The 15234-nt window shown below is 44.8% G+C and overlaps 1 protein-coding gene across 4 annotated transcripts in view; it reads left to right on the top strand.

Moving 5' to 3' along the window:
- slc44a2 (solute carrier family 44 member 2) overlaps positions 1-15234 on the top strand; it is a 26389-nt gene continuing 11155 nt past the window's right edge. For 2 of the 4 annotated variants that reach the window (XM_047343643.1, XM_035178959.2), the window contains exons 1-12: positions 4-175; positions 6326-6374; positions 6467-6540; positions 7338-7422; positions 8039-8123; positions 8225-8344; positions 8431-8491; positions 8609-8735; positions 9689-9772; positions 10169-10281; positions 10383-10514; positions 10604-10703. In XM_047343643.1, the coding sequence (XP_047199599.1) occupies positions 139-175; positions 6326-6374; positions 6467-6540; positions 7338-7422; positions 8039-8123; positions 8225-8344; positions 8431-8491; positions 8609-8735; positions 9689-9772; positions 10169-10281; positions 10383-10514; positions 10604-10703 (1067 nt within the window). In that variant the 5' untranslated portion in view covers positions 4-138. Of the gene's footprint in view, positions 176-4877; positions 5014-6325; positions 6375-6466; positions 6541-7337; positions 7423-8038; positions 8124-8224; positions 8345-8430; positions 8492-8608; positions 8736-9688; positions 9773-10168; positions 10282-10382; positions 10515-10603; positions 10704-15234 lie in introns of those variants that run through there. The other 2 variants (XM_035178942.2, XM_035178950.2) reach the window with 2 other exon arrangements.

The raw sequence follows: 15234 nt of genomic DNA on the forward strand, positions 1-15234 counted from the left end.
TTGGTTTGGTCTCTCTCTCTCTCTCCCTCTGCCTCTCTCCCCCTCTCTCTCTCTCTCTCTCTGGGTTTGAACTGTTACTGATGGTCTTGCCCTCACATTTCCATGGTAACTGTCCTGTCTGAGGTGTGAACAGTGAGAATGGAGCTGGACGAGAAGAAGCCGGACGGTAAATACGGTAAGACGACTCCTCATGTCTCCGCGTTTTCTCCCGGATCCTTGTTGTGAAGCAATGGAAACAATGACTGCAGTGGATGGATGGGTGTGGACCTCATGGCTCCTGTGCAGATCCGGAGGCATCCTCATCCACCACGGGCGGCTTGTTTTTCACAGGAGGCCACACCTAGAATCTCAGAAAACGTCTATTAATCTAATCTTTAATATATCACCTAACAGTAAACCGTGAATGGAGGCAATAGGTTTATGACAGGAAGCTGTATTTGACTAGTTTACCCCATTTTAACAGCCTGTATGTTAAACTATAAAGCTCAGAAAAAGTAGGTTGTCAATGATCCTACTGAAATAGGAGGGTTTAAAGTATACTACATGTACTTTGCACTGCAGACAAACAACAACTAACACAGAGGAGGAGGATAAAAACAGATCCACTGATGCTATTATTCATTTACTGTCTTTTCCTCTGGGCTCAAAACCCATTTGGTGTTTTATAATTGGACATATTTCTGTTTCCTTCACAGACACACACACACACAAACAGAGAGGCACATGCACTTCCCATATTTGAATTGCTTTTGTTCGTATATTATGGAGGAGCCATCCTCCTTCCCAGCCAAACACATGACTCACTGCCGATTGTTATATGTGTCATATGCACATTTCCACCACCAGCACTAACACTGGTGTCAGCCTGATGTGGAGCTTATCTCTGGGCTGGGTTGTGGTCCATATGCACTGCTTAGTCATGAAGTCTGTATCCAGTGTTATTTTAAGCTTTAATTCCCCCTGTCAGTGTTGTTACATGCAAGGACGGCCATAGGCAGTCTTAATGAAATGCTAGCCACAATCCTCACACTGGTATTTCATTAGGAATACATCATTAATACCGTCTGACTGTGGAGTTATTCCCTCTTTCACAATGTAAGATGCTCCCTTCAGCCCACACCCACAATGTTACGTACACCTCCTCTTATGTCCATCCATAGAGCTCCCACTGAAGACCATTTCCTTGTTGATTTCCTGTTACCATGTAAACAGCACTTTTTCCCTTACTCCCCTTCCCCCATTACAGCTAAAAGGTCAAAGACCACAGCCCCTTTAAACTGGAATCACCAATAGGAACACAATAAAGATTGCAGCTCACCAGTAGTCTTAAACAGTAGTTTTTTATAGCAGAGTTTTCCTACAACTGTTGCTACTCCATTTCCCTCTGTCTTGGCCCATGTGCATGCATGCAGGCAGGCAGGCTGCAGCCTGCACCGTCTGGACTGTGTTCAGCCTTGCCTGCTCTTCCCACACAGCAGACACAGTCAGAAGACTTCCAGTCAATATTAAGCTGGAAATCGCTCAGATGCATTACCACACACAATTCACACGTGCATGCACAACGACAACCACTGCTAAGTGTTTCACAATGACCGCTTGTCGTCTGGATCATGGCTGTTGCTTTGGGAGAATGAGACCCACTGTTGCTGTTTCATCCAGCAGAGAATGTGATCTGAGCCAGTGGTTGTCAGTTTTTATGTATTTAGCTCATCAAACAAGACTTTAATTTCTTTCCTCTTTGTCTTTTAACAGTATCTAGGCCAATGACCTCATTACTAGCAGTCAAGGAGGAGTTTGAAGCAGCTGGCAGCCACTTGATACAGAAGTAGACCAGTAGCTTATGTAATATTTTCTGCGATTGTAGCGATATCATATTAATTGTCTTTATCTACATTCCCTATATCGAAAGTTAGACTGGTCAGGAATAAGAGCACAGGAGACTAAACCTGCTCCATGCATGTACAATCTGTGAACACACAAAGGCGCACACACACACACACACACACACACACACACACACACACACACACACACACACACACACACACACACACACACACACACACACACACACACACACACACACAGACACGCACACGCACAGCCACAGTGGCCACTAACCCATTAAGGTAGTCGGGGAAGGGCTCATCTGATAACCCCTCTGGGCCTATTAGGGAATCACATCAGCCATGACATCATCACTCCCTGTAATGCACACACACACACACACACACACACACACACACACACACACACACACACACACACACACACACACACACACACACACACACACACACACACACACACACACACACACACACACACACACACACACACACACACACACACACACACCAAGAGTATACAACCAAGTCTACAAACCTGTAGGGTGCAGGTAGGGCGTGTAAACCTAGTGAGCCCAGCTTACCCAAATGTGGAAAAAGAGCCTAAAACGTGTACACCTTTTTAATAATATTCCTTAGTTCTTTATGTACTGTAGCAAAATGACGTCACTAAAGCACTAAAACATTAATTTTGCCAATTATGTTCACAAACACTATCATTTAGAGGACTTTTGTTATGCTGTACAGATCTGCTGGAATGCTTCTCAGCGCAGTCGAAGATTGGTTCGTGGCACAAAACGGGAAAAGAGTTAAAGCTGGGCATGTTGGCCCAGCTCTAATGGAACTGTGTCTCTCACATACACAGATGGTCCCACAAATCAAAGGGTGGTGGAAAAATCACTTTCAGTGTTTGTTCCCGTCGGTGTAAAGAAAGAGAAAATGTACTGATGGCAGAGACGGGGAGTAAGGCCAGACAGAAAACACTTTAAACTTTGGTTAACAAAGATATGGAAATCTAAAATGTCTGTCATAAGTAACTGTTTCAAACACAGTGGTTTCTAATTATGATTTCTTTTACAGTATTTTAGATACTGGTTTCATCAGCTCATTTGAGCTTATCAAAGATATGTTCATACTCACACATTGAACAATTAGCAACAATAAGTTGGAGTACAGACACATAAAGGACATGTATGAGGTGTTGAGGTGTGTACTTAGGAACCAATGGCAGAACACAGAGGCAGAGGCGCAGCCTTCAAACTAGAGTGACTCAGTACAGTGCAGCTCCACTAAGGCCTATCAGTCACCTTATGAAACCACAGTGAAATTCATTAGATCCAGATTTTTTATTAGATCTGCACCAAATTGCACACACTCATTGGTACCAGTCCCCTAAATATGCCTATTTTTAAAAATCCAGATCCATGAATTATTCTCTGAGACCCATGATCTGGATCCGCACCAAAATGTAATGGGTTCTTCCATAACCCATTCTTCCACCAAGTGTATTGGAAATCCGTCCAGTAGTTTTTGCATAATCCTGCTTACTAACAGATAAACAAACAAACAAACAAACAAACGTGAATGAAAACATAACCTTCTTGGGTATAGCAGAGGGGTGCTAACCAATAACAGGACTCACACCTACACCAAATAGTGAAGGGAACAGGGGAGGCAAGACTTCCAAAAAACTAGAGTAAAGCTAGAGCAGGGTTTCGTTTGAAGCGTGAGTACCACAACGGAAGATGGCGTTCTGACAGAGTAGTGGCGTCTGACCTGGTCCTTAAACACAGAGACAGGGAGTTGAATGAGAAGTGGAGATGTGCAGGTGTAATGGTGGGAGGAGAAGAAACCTCATTCCTCTCACACACTGAGAGGAACGAGGGACTAAACAGGGACAGAGTGAACACACTCTTTAAACAAATGGGATAAAGCCTTTTAATCAGTGAGCCTAAGACAGTAAATATTCTTCCCCCGGCGGCAGGTTTAAGAAACTGGTTGGAAGTGGCACTGCTCATGTATGTGGTCAGTAGTTGGTATTTCATGCACGCTGTTTGTCCATCACATGGCAGTGGAGGTGGGCTGAGCAGAGAACTTGCAGGACGATCTTATCTCTGATGTGCAGTTCAGCTCGTCGCCTCTTGTCCGCCAACAAGCCCAATCCATCATAATCAAATGGTTGTTTTAGCAATGAATGAAACCATTTCAAGAAATCTCTTGTCCACTGTCCAGGAAGTTACAGAAATGAAGTTGGAATTTAAAGGACTTTTTAGGAGTTATTTTGTCAAAGTGTTGTAACTCTGGAAACTACAGCTTCCTTGGAGTAGAAAAAGGAAGCTGAGAAAACTTCAAGAGAAGGTTATTAATGAGCAAGTGGCTGTCCACTTGCTCATTAGACGTTCAGTTAAGACAGAGTTTTTGCTCTCCACAGTCTCTAAGTGTATATTGTGATTTAATGAAGAAAATTGAATTGAATTTGAAATCTAGTGAATATAATTGAATTTTATATTGGTTATTAGGGTTTCATAGCAGGGTTTTGTAGTGTGTGTTTTTTGTTTTCAGTAGCCATGTCAAGATGAGTTGAGTTAAGATAAGGTAAGATCAAATTATCCCTTATTAGTCTTCAGTGCTGTGTTGGTGGAGTGAGATATGTTTTGCAGTGAGGTGAGAGTGCAGCTGCTCTACGTGCTGCAAACTGTCAAACTGCGGAAACAAGGTAACATACAACACAGTTCATCATTTTGATTTGATGAATTGAGTCAAAGCCTTAAATAACATGTTAGGATGCAGGTGCCACTGGAACTAACACTCCCTGTCATCAGATGTGTAATATGTGCACACTTTAGTCTTGTGTATGTGTGTAAACATTTCCAAAGTTTAGCAGCAGGATTTTCTCAGGTGCCACAAGCCCCTGCCGGTTTGAGCTCCACCTGCAATTCCCCTATCAATACTGCAATTCCCCCGACACACAACCAGCCGAGACAGGGACCAATGAGAGAGGGAGTACGCTGAGTGAGCAGCAGAGTACTCTGAAAGAAGGAAGTGAAGAGTTAGAGGTTGGAGGAAGAAAACCTCATACAGGAAGAAACAACACACACTGAGAGAGCAATCTATGAAAGGGTCCCTGAGCGAAATAACGAGAGAATGGCTAAACACAATGGACGAGGTACTGTAACAGATTTATTATCATTAGCTGAAGGTGAATGTGTTGTTGACATGACTCCAGCGTGACAGAAAGAGTAATAGTAACGTTAGTTAGTATTAGTAACGTTGACTAATGCTCCATCTATTGCTCACTGAAAAATACAGTGTTATGCCTTTCACCCGTGTTTGAAATGTAGGCAGAAACTGCATCCTGTGTATGTGTGTGTGTATGTGAGTGATGGGCGAAGTGTGTGAGGCAGTCAATATGTAGGCAGCAACAACAAGTAAGTGGACTTAGCTTTAACTGTAGCATTTAAAGAACCGTTTACTGCTACATCAGCATGTGAACTGCCATGACGTCTGTGCAAGGCAGTTACTGTAACATAACAGGATGTGTAGTCGGCTCTGTGGTTGCCTTACTGGAGGATTTTAGTTGAGGAGATTATGTTGTTGCATCACTGTAAAAAAAAGATTCAGAAGCCACTGAATACCACGCTCATTGTTGACTCATACAGTTAGCTCATGATGATCTCACCGTGGGCAGAGCGGCCTCGCTCGGTTGATGTTTCCTCCTCTGCTGCTTCTGAGGTGTTTCCATGGCTGCTAGAGATGTCGAAAGGGAGTTCACCATCGCTGGGGAGCCATTTTGTCAGTTGCTAGGCATGATAGTCAGGCAGAAAAATCCTTTTGTGCAGGAGATTGTCTTGTCTTTGTCAATACGGGGCCCTACAATTATGTATTGTACTCATGTGGGTCTCAAATACCCACTCTAGTTTCTGTGTACTCTAGTGCATTACACATTACAAATATTTGCCTCCACCAAGTAGGTTGCGTTTTCTCCCGAAAGCAATTTGGTTGAGGGCAATTAAAAGAATAAACAAGATAGAGCCATGCACTGACAAACATGTTTGTGTATTGGAGTCTGTCAGACATGTGCAGAAACTAATCGACTTATACTGACAGTGTCGATTTCATTAAAGCAATAAGGCAGTGCAACTAATTCAATTTATAAAACTATAATGACATGCAGTAGAGCTCATTCCTCAAAACCCAAACATCCTACACATGTCTGTCTAGTTGTAACTATAGAGAAATAAAGGAAAATGGAAGTAGCCTGATAATCTGAACCTTCTTGCTGTTTGATGACAGTGTTAACCCCTAACCACTGCACCACCGTGCCATTCTAGTCCCTCAAGTGACACCATAGGTTTTTGCTCAACTAGCCTTAATGATGCATGTGCTCCGTTCATAAGCGAGACATTTATATTTATCTCTAAAATATCCGTTTATGGACATCAAGAATAACAAGTCTGTTGTTTCTGTTTCATCCCAAGGTGAATCCAGGAAGTTTGATCCAAACTTCAAGGGACCAATCCACAACAGGTGAGACAATTGTTTTTATTACTTCATCATAATTTATTTTCTCTCTCCAGTATGAGAAGTGAGTAACAGTATTGTGCCTCGGCTCTGCTCAGGGGCTGCACAGATGTCCTCTGCTGCATTCTCTTCATCCTGGCCCTGTTGGGCTACTTTGCTGTGGGTATCATCGGTAAGACTGAGCCTTTATTACTTTAATATGTATTATTTCTCTACTGTGACACCTCAGTGAAAAGCAGAGAAACCATTCTTTTATAATTGTGTTCAGAATTTATTTGTTTACATTTACAAGACCAGTCACTATTAAAAAGTGTAACACCAATTTTCTTTTAATACAAGGTTTACTCGCCAAACTGTTTGCCTGTCTTGTACAAGGTTGTTTCCAGTTTCCTTATTTACTGTCCAATTTTAGGTACAATGTTTACTGTTATTAGAATCTTAATGCCCAAGAGAAATAGAAGTGAAAATGAATACTGTATATATAGCATAGGAGTACAAGTCGTATCATGAAACACTTTTTCAAAGCACTGATTGCCAATAAAAGAGCTGATTAATGAATCAATGCTGAAGAAAAGCGAACCAAAGACATTTGGAGCAGTTGTAAAGCATGTTTTTATTTTGAAAACATGCTTTACATGGGCTGACAGTGAAGGTCACAGTGGTCTGCAGATTACTGTGTGTGTGTGTGTGTGTGTGTGTGTGTGTGTGTGTTTGTGTTTGTTATAGGAATTGTTTACATATTTAAGACATGATGCTTTGCTATGAGCTTTTTGAGAAACCAAATGTTATTCCATGTCCTTGGTACAGTATTTACAGTCTGTTCTCATGTGCTGGGGTTTGATTTTAATATAGTTTATTGGTAGCAGAAAATATTTATACCTACAAATTTGCCAATTTGTCAATAAGAAAGAATATTATATTGTCGTTTAATTCAGTGTTTTAATTCAATCTTTACTCTTCTTTGTGCAGCCTGGTCTCAGGGTGACCCCAGGAAAGTGATCTATCCCACAGACAGCAGGGGGCAGTTTTGTGGACAAGCTGGGACACCTCTGGAGTAAGTTACATGGCAACATCACTGTAATTACACCAGCTTGAGTGCAGCTTTTCTTGTGTACACTTCACATAATATCTATTGATGTAATGTCCTTCAGTTGGGACTGAAGAGACATTTAGACCCCATTTCCGACCTGGTATGAACACCCATCCTGAGTGATTCGATCACAAGTGGTCAGCTGGAAGTTCAGGTCTGAATGCACCCAAATGCGTCCTGAATGCATGTTGATACCCGATCACTCAGACCACATGTAGAGGTGGTCTGGGACACACGTGGCCACATTCTTTTCGCCGTGTGAACACAAATGCATCCGGGGTCAAATGAAGGACCACCTACTCAGACATCCTCTGACCCGCTACAGTTTAAACGTATTTTTACACTTCCACATCAACACTCATCACCACACAAAAATTGATACTTTTCTTTGCATTCAAATGACCTACGTAATTATTTGCATACTGGAGACACGTTCAGGACACATTTTTAATACAGATGAACTTTACTCTGTCACTTGTGATGGGATCTTTCTGTACAGATGTTAATACCAGGTCTGAACAGGACTTTATTTCTGATGTTGGTCCACTAACAGCTTTGTTTCACTGTTCTCAAACAACAGGAAGAAGCCTCTTCTGTTCTACTTCAACATACTGAAATGTGCCAGTCCTCTGACGCTGCTGGAGTTCCAGTGTCCCACCACACAGGTTAGAAACAAGCAGCTAATCCTTTATATTCACTGCCACTGTGGTCTGGTTGCTAACAGTAATGTTCACTGTCGTGACTGTGTGTTGTTATTTGTGTCCAGTTATGTGTGGAGAGCTGTCCTGACAGGCATCTCACCTTGGTGAAAGCCAAGTTAGGCAACACAGAAGACCATGAATACTACAAACAATTCTGCAAGGAAGGAGTCAACTTTGCTAAATTGGTATATAATTTGACTATTCACATTATACACATACAATATGAGAAAAATATAAAAGATTACATGAAAGGCTGCTTTACATTCTGCAGAGTCCTCCTGAGATCCTGAGGGATGGCTTGTGTCCAGCCCTGTTGATGCCCAGCAAAGCCTGTAAGTGAGAATATTCTCTGTGCTTAGTTTTCATCAAGCTGCTGTGTCCGCAGGTTTCTATTGAAGTAGAACAAATAGAACTTTGTAAACTCTGATCACCTCCTCCTCCCTCCACAGTCACGCGTCGCTGCCTTCCTGCTTTGGGAACCATGAAAGGTGGGGTCGTGGTGGTGGGCAATGAAACCACTTTTGATTCCGGGGAGGGCGTCAATATCAATGCCACCGATGTGCTGGAGGCATCGAAGTGAGTCTTTTTAACTGTGCGTCAACATATGCAGTATATTCACACGAAAGAAATGAATAGTATAAGAACATCAAAGCTGTTTGATTAACACACAGATACCATCATGTTACAATTACGATACAGATATTAACACACTGGTTGTGGGAAGGCATATGGGTACTTACTGTCTGCCTGTAGTTTGAGAAATAACGTTGAATATTGTAGGTTATTCTCTACTAACAATTCTGGGACTCCATCATATCTTTCATACTTGATATATGAACTATTGTCTTGACAAGTCCTACATATAACTTGTTGAGACCTGTAGAATCCCTGTGTTCAGATTGGTAGATGAGCTGGTTCTTCCTGAACATTCTTGTCCCACATCATACTGTACTGTGTCAGCTGACAGATAACACATCACATTGTCCTGATAACTCACTGCTCTGATTTGACATCCTATTTAAAGATCTTTGTGCTCGTAGTTACGCTCCACACTGGTGTGTGCTTGCTACAGATCGTACCTGCCTTGGTCTTGCTTTGTTAGTGGCAGACTGGAGGGTCTTGGTGTCAGTGTTTTTTGATCTGTGTTGTTCTCACTGGGGAATACTCCCTGAATGTTATTCATCAAGATGACAAGTATGTCTGCATGACAACGTTCGATGATGATGTTCGTGATTAACAATACATACGCTAGATGAGGAGTTTTATGATAAATGTACCTAACAATGTTTTCACTTAATCTAGCTAGCCATACAGTCGTTTATACATTTTCACTGATATTACACACACACTCACCATATTAATCAATTATGAATAGTATTATTTGTTATGAGTTCAGTTATAGGCCTTCTTTTGTCTGAGCACCTGTTAAAACATGTTTTAAGTTTAGGGCTCCATGCATGGCAGATTTGGACACTGATGCAAAATCAAATTTCAAATCAAGGTTTTATCTCCATTTCCCTTTTCTACAGGAAGTCAAATGTGGTCGTTGAAGCTCGCCAGGTGGCCATGAGGATCTTTGAAGACTACACACAGTCTTGGCACTGGATAATGCTGTAAGTCTGCTCTCTGCTGGTTACAGTAACAGAACATGTTAAATGCAACAACAAGAGTATAACACAAGATAATGGAAAATATTACAAATTAAAAAATGATAGAACTGTTTAAAAATATTTGCTGGTTTTGTTGTCAGTAGACAGGATGAGTCTGCAGCAGATGCACAAACAGTTGGGGCTGAAATATTTTCTTAATTATATGTAAAAAAGCATCTCAATGAGTGGGACTGACCTTTGTATACAAACCACTAAATATGCTATGATTTACGATTACATTTTGCTATGCTCATCGGCAGCAAATCCTAGAGGAAACCCTGGACTGTTGAAACTTGCAGCTCAGAGAGTGTCTTAACTACAGTATCATGTTAAAACATCTGATGTGTCCACCCTCTCCAGTGGTCTGGTGATAGCCATGGTCGTCAGCTTGATTTTCATCGTCCTGCTGAGATTCCTGGCTGGTATCATGGTCTGGATCATGATTGTTTTGGTTATTCTTGTCATTGGATACGGTAAGTCTTCAGTCTGTGAAAATAATAACGTTACTATTTAAGATTTCTTTGTGTTTACTGTTATAAAAATACACCACTGAATATTTTTACAATGTTTTCAGGTATTTTCCACTGTTACATGGAATTTGCCAGTCTGAAGGGAGAGCCTGGGTCTGACGTCACCATCCGTGACCTGGGCCTGCAGACGGACTTCTCAGTCTATCTGCAGATCAGACAGACTTGGCTGGCCTTCAGTAAGAACAAACATGCTTTCACTTCGTAATACAACTCTGTATTAACTGCTTAGGAATCCTGTTAATGCTTTTTGTTTTCTGTTTTGCAGTGATCATCTTGGCTATTGTGGAATTCATCATCATCCTGCTACTCATCTTCCTCCGGAAGAGAATCATGATCGCCATCGCTCTCATCAAAGAGGCCAGCAGGTCAGTGTCAGTTGGTCTTGCAATGTGCAGCATCTTTCTCTTCTGTTTACCCAGATAAGGTGGAAAAGTGACAGGACCCACTCACTAATTTCAACGCTGCACCAATTTAAATCCATCCTATACTCAATCAATTACCTGTGTGAAGGTAAAAGAGTCTCTTGAGTTGCTTTGAGACATGCACTGAACTCTGCAGTTCCTCCGTATTTTCTCCAGAGGAACGCAAATGTCCGAGTGAGACGCTTAGCAGTCTCTGCAGACTTTCTCCGTCTGGCCTCCTAGTATAATGTCCTTGGAAATCCAGGAGAAGCCGATATGTGAACACAGCAGGGATCCCAGGCTGGATTCATAGTGAGCGGGGGACAGATGCAAAAATGAAAAAACTAAAAGAAAACACACAGGTAGAAGACACAGACAAAGATGTCAAGAGAGTTTGTGGTGATCTCAGCAGCAGAGTTAAAATGTCACTTCCTGCCTCTGCTTTTTTCCCTTGCACCATTGCCAACAGGTATACTAGTGCTTCGTGTAACCGTGGTTGGCTGCTTACTGCGTAGTAGTGGTTGTGTCATTTTGATGACCGATAAATAATAATTAATTTTAGAGAAAGACATAATTTTAGAAATTAATTTTTCTTTGATAATTTGTATTGTTTAAAATCCCCTTGCTAAGCAGACGCTGTGTAACTGTGGTTGGTTGCTGACTGCGTTTCAGCGGTTAGTAGCTTTTATTGGAGAGATTCTACATGCTTTTTTGATTTCGAGGAAACTCACAACTATCTAGGATTGAGCCGCCGAGCTATCCTAGACAGTAAAACACAGGGTAAAGCTCACCTGTGCCTTGGCTGTGTTTTGTACACGTACGCATTGCACCCGCTCGGTGTAAAAGCAAGTTAAATCCGTCCACCAAGTGTCTTGTTGCAATCACAAAGATGAGTAACAAAGATCACCGTGAGACAAGGGCTCCTTCAGGGCCAGGCGACCTGTCAGAAATGGTCGCCGGTCTCATAAAGATGTCGGTTGATGATGTGAGTGATTTGAGTGGTTACGATATGAGTACCTGCGATCGAAAGATTGAGGAACTGACGAGATACATCGATAACCCCATTGGTCCACCACAGTCAATACCCCAAGTTCTGGGTCAACTGACCCTCCTGTATAAAAGAGCCAAGCTGCAAACCCAAGAACATGCGGAGGAGCTAATGGCCATGCAGGCAGTATATCGTGCGGAAATGGAGTCAAATTCCCACCTGCGGCACACACTACAGGAGTGCGAAAGAGTGTGCGAGCAGGTCCAAGAAGAACATGACCAATCAAGGCAGGAGTGCGAGCTTCTGCGCGCGCAGGTCCAAGCTCAGGAGCAGGAGAAAGGGGGGAAAAGTCAAAGAGGGCTGGCCTCCCCCGAACCGATATCCTGGACGACAGGGTTCGGAGCTGACGCCCTTCCCGACGGAGCCAGCAGAAGCAAGACACTGGGAGGGCAGCTGCGAACACAGCTGCGCGACCCTCAGGCAGAGGAAGCTGTGCTCTGGAAGGCCCAACACGCCCCACACGTCCAGCAGACGATCACTCCGGCCAACGCAGCGTCTAGGGAGGAGAAAAAGGCAACCCCTGGGAGTGCAGTGACTTGGGACTACCAAACACCTCCAGCACACCCAGCCCGGAGCCACCCTGCTCCAGACTATGACGACAGAAGGACTCCGCCCTGGAGGGCTGGAGGATACTCTCAGTTGGCAAGAGACCTGATGGGCTGTGAACCCCCGTCTGCCGCTCGGGTGTACGCGCATTATGGCTCACGACCGCGTCCTGGCGAGTCCCCCATTCCCGGTGCAGGGCGAGAATATGGTGACCACGACGATCAATACCGTGGTGGATACGAGTCGGAAGACTCTGATGGCCCCGCACCCCCTCGGAGAGAGGGAATCCGCACCCGACAGCTGGAGTTCCTGTCCAAAGACGTTGAGCGCTTCGACCCAAACAGCAAAGAGTCCAACATAGACGACTACCTGCGGGAGATCGAACGTTGCCTCTTGGACTTGCCTAACCCATCATTCAGAGAGAAGCTGAAGCTGGTGTGGAAAACGACAACCAGGAGCGTCCACGCGTTCATGGAAACGCTCCCCCCCGGTACCAGAGATCGCTACTCCGCACTCTGTCGGGCCCTGCGAGAAGAGTACTCACTCTTCACCGACCAGGCCTCTGCCACCCTGGGTGCCTTTACGGTACTGCATAAGAAGAATGAACCTCCAAAGGAGTATTACAGACGCCTGAGGGCGGCATACTTCCAAGGTCGCAACGCCCCTGGGTTAGAAGAAGAGACAGCCTTCAAATCCTTATTCCTGCATAACCTCCACGAGAGTGTGCGGTATGATGTCACCATGCACTGCAGAGCAGGTGACTTCACCATGCAGGAGATAAGGAGGTATTCTCAGCTAGCCTGGGAGACGCGAACACGCCCAAACAGAGCACCTGAACAGGACGCCAGAGTTCTGGGGATCCAAGTCCAACCGAATGTGGACCTGGCGCTGGAAGGTAACGAGATACCCCGCGCCAAGATGAACCCCAGAGCCGGGAACCAGGAACGTCGACCCTTCCAACAGGGTGCCACCCAGAGCCGGGGGGGTGAAGATTCAAACCAACCCCGTAATCAGGGAAGACCTCGGTATCCAAGTAATTCCCAACAGAGGGGTAGGGACTGGGCCGAACGAAAAACCCATCAGTACCCAGAAAAGAAATACGGCGATCAATATCCTAAACCCGGAAGGCCTCATGGAATACAACCTGAGAGACAATATGGGAGACAACCGGAGACCCACCGACAAATGCATCCACAAATGGATGATGTAATACGCCGATATGTGGCAGAGGCAATAAGGAACCTTGAGGTCCCTGCCCGCTCCTCGACACCCCCAGGCCCGCAGAAGCCAGACACTGGTCCCCCATCAACGTGACTAGAACCGGTGTCCTCCGCCCCCATCTCCAGAGTTTACCTTGTCGGATGGGAAGGATCAGGCGTTACCAGAACCCCCCCAGAGATTTTCACCACAGACACCGCTCCCTTCTTAACCTTCTTGGGCGACCTCGTCCGCAAAGGCAACGCACAGCGCATTTACACCTCAGTGGTGATAGGAGGCTGCTTCAGCCTCCTGGCCCTACTTGATTCAGGCTCCGAAATCAGCCTGATGTGCTCCAACACCTTTTCCCAAGTCGAAAGAACCATGCTCTCCCTTGGAAAACCCCTGCAGATTGAAACCTGTAATATCAACATCACCAGCTACACGCAGGACCAGTCCCCCGTCACTAAACGTGCCTGGATCGATATCACCTTCCAAGAGATGAGTCTGGCCCATCCTATGTACATTTGTTCTATCGATACAGAACCACTGCTCATCGGTCAGGACTTGCTGGACCGACTTGCTCCGCTCATCGACTGCCACCAGGGACGCATTTGGGCTCAAGTCAAAAACCCCAAACCTCTCGAACCTGGTGATAGTCTTCCCACCTTAGACGGACAAGTCGCTGTCATCCAGACACCCAGCAGAATTTCACCGATGAACATGCCTCTCCCCGAGATCGACTCCAACTCGGATCCCACCTGCACCACAGCAAGTGGACCAGCCCCACTACAGGACTCGGAGAACATGTTTAAAAATCATGGTTCATTCCTGTGCTCGTTGAACAATGAGAACCTGTCATTGTACAGTCCCCGCATCACCGAAGGGATCTCTCTGAACGGTGTCCTAACCTCCAACGCCCTGGTAGCTCTCTGGTCCGAAAAATCCGCAGTCAGTATGGACTTATACACTGATTTGTGCAACCTCGAACTTCCCCCTCTTTTCGTGCGACGTAGTCACCGCCTCCTCTCAGCAGAGTTACCACAAACTCCCCTCAAAGCGATCGGAATATGCGCCATCTTCATACAGATCGGAAAAAGACAGATCAGGCATTTCGTGAGCGTGGTTCCCCAACTCCACTCCTCATTCTGGGTGGGAGCGGATCTTCTCGTCCGACTCGGAACACAGTTGGACACCATCAACCAAGTCTTGTGGTCCCAGGTCAGTGCAGAGAGATACTCTCTGTCTTCTGAACCAGCCCAGATGCTCTCCGGACAAACCATCCCTCAGGCATGTCAGGTCGCCAGTGAGATTGACGTGATCATTCCTCCACGGACCGCAGGAGCTCCAATCCGGCTCAAAATCCTCAAGGGACAGAGGATACCTGGCCCACAAGCATTCTTCCAGCCATTGCCCTCCTTCCGGGAACTCAACCTGGAAATCTGTGGCACGCCGATGCTGGAGATGAACCAGCGAACAACATATGTGCTGGTCAAGAATCAATGCGCACGAACCAACCGCGGAACATCGACAAGTAAGAGGCTTATGTCTGGGCAGAGACTAGTTTAATTATTAATGTGTTACTATTTGAGCGTACATTTGTGTGAGACCGCCGTGTCCACTTTTGTCCACATTGTGCCCGCGCGTCGTGACGTATTCGGCATTTCCGGCTACGTCACCGCGTTGTGTTACCGTCAGACCGAT

The sequence above is a fragment of the Hippoglossus stenolepis genome, chromosome 2 (genome assembly GCF_022539355.2).
Source record: "Hippoglossus stenolepis isolate QCI-W04-F060 chromosome 2, HSTE1.2, whole genome shotgun sequence".
Taxonomy (NCBI): domain Eukaryota; kingdom Metazoa; phylum Chordata; class Actinopteri; order Pleuronectiformes; family Pleuronectidae; genus Hippoglossus; species Hippoglossus stenolepis.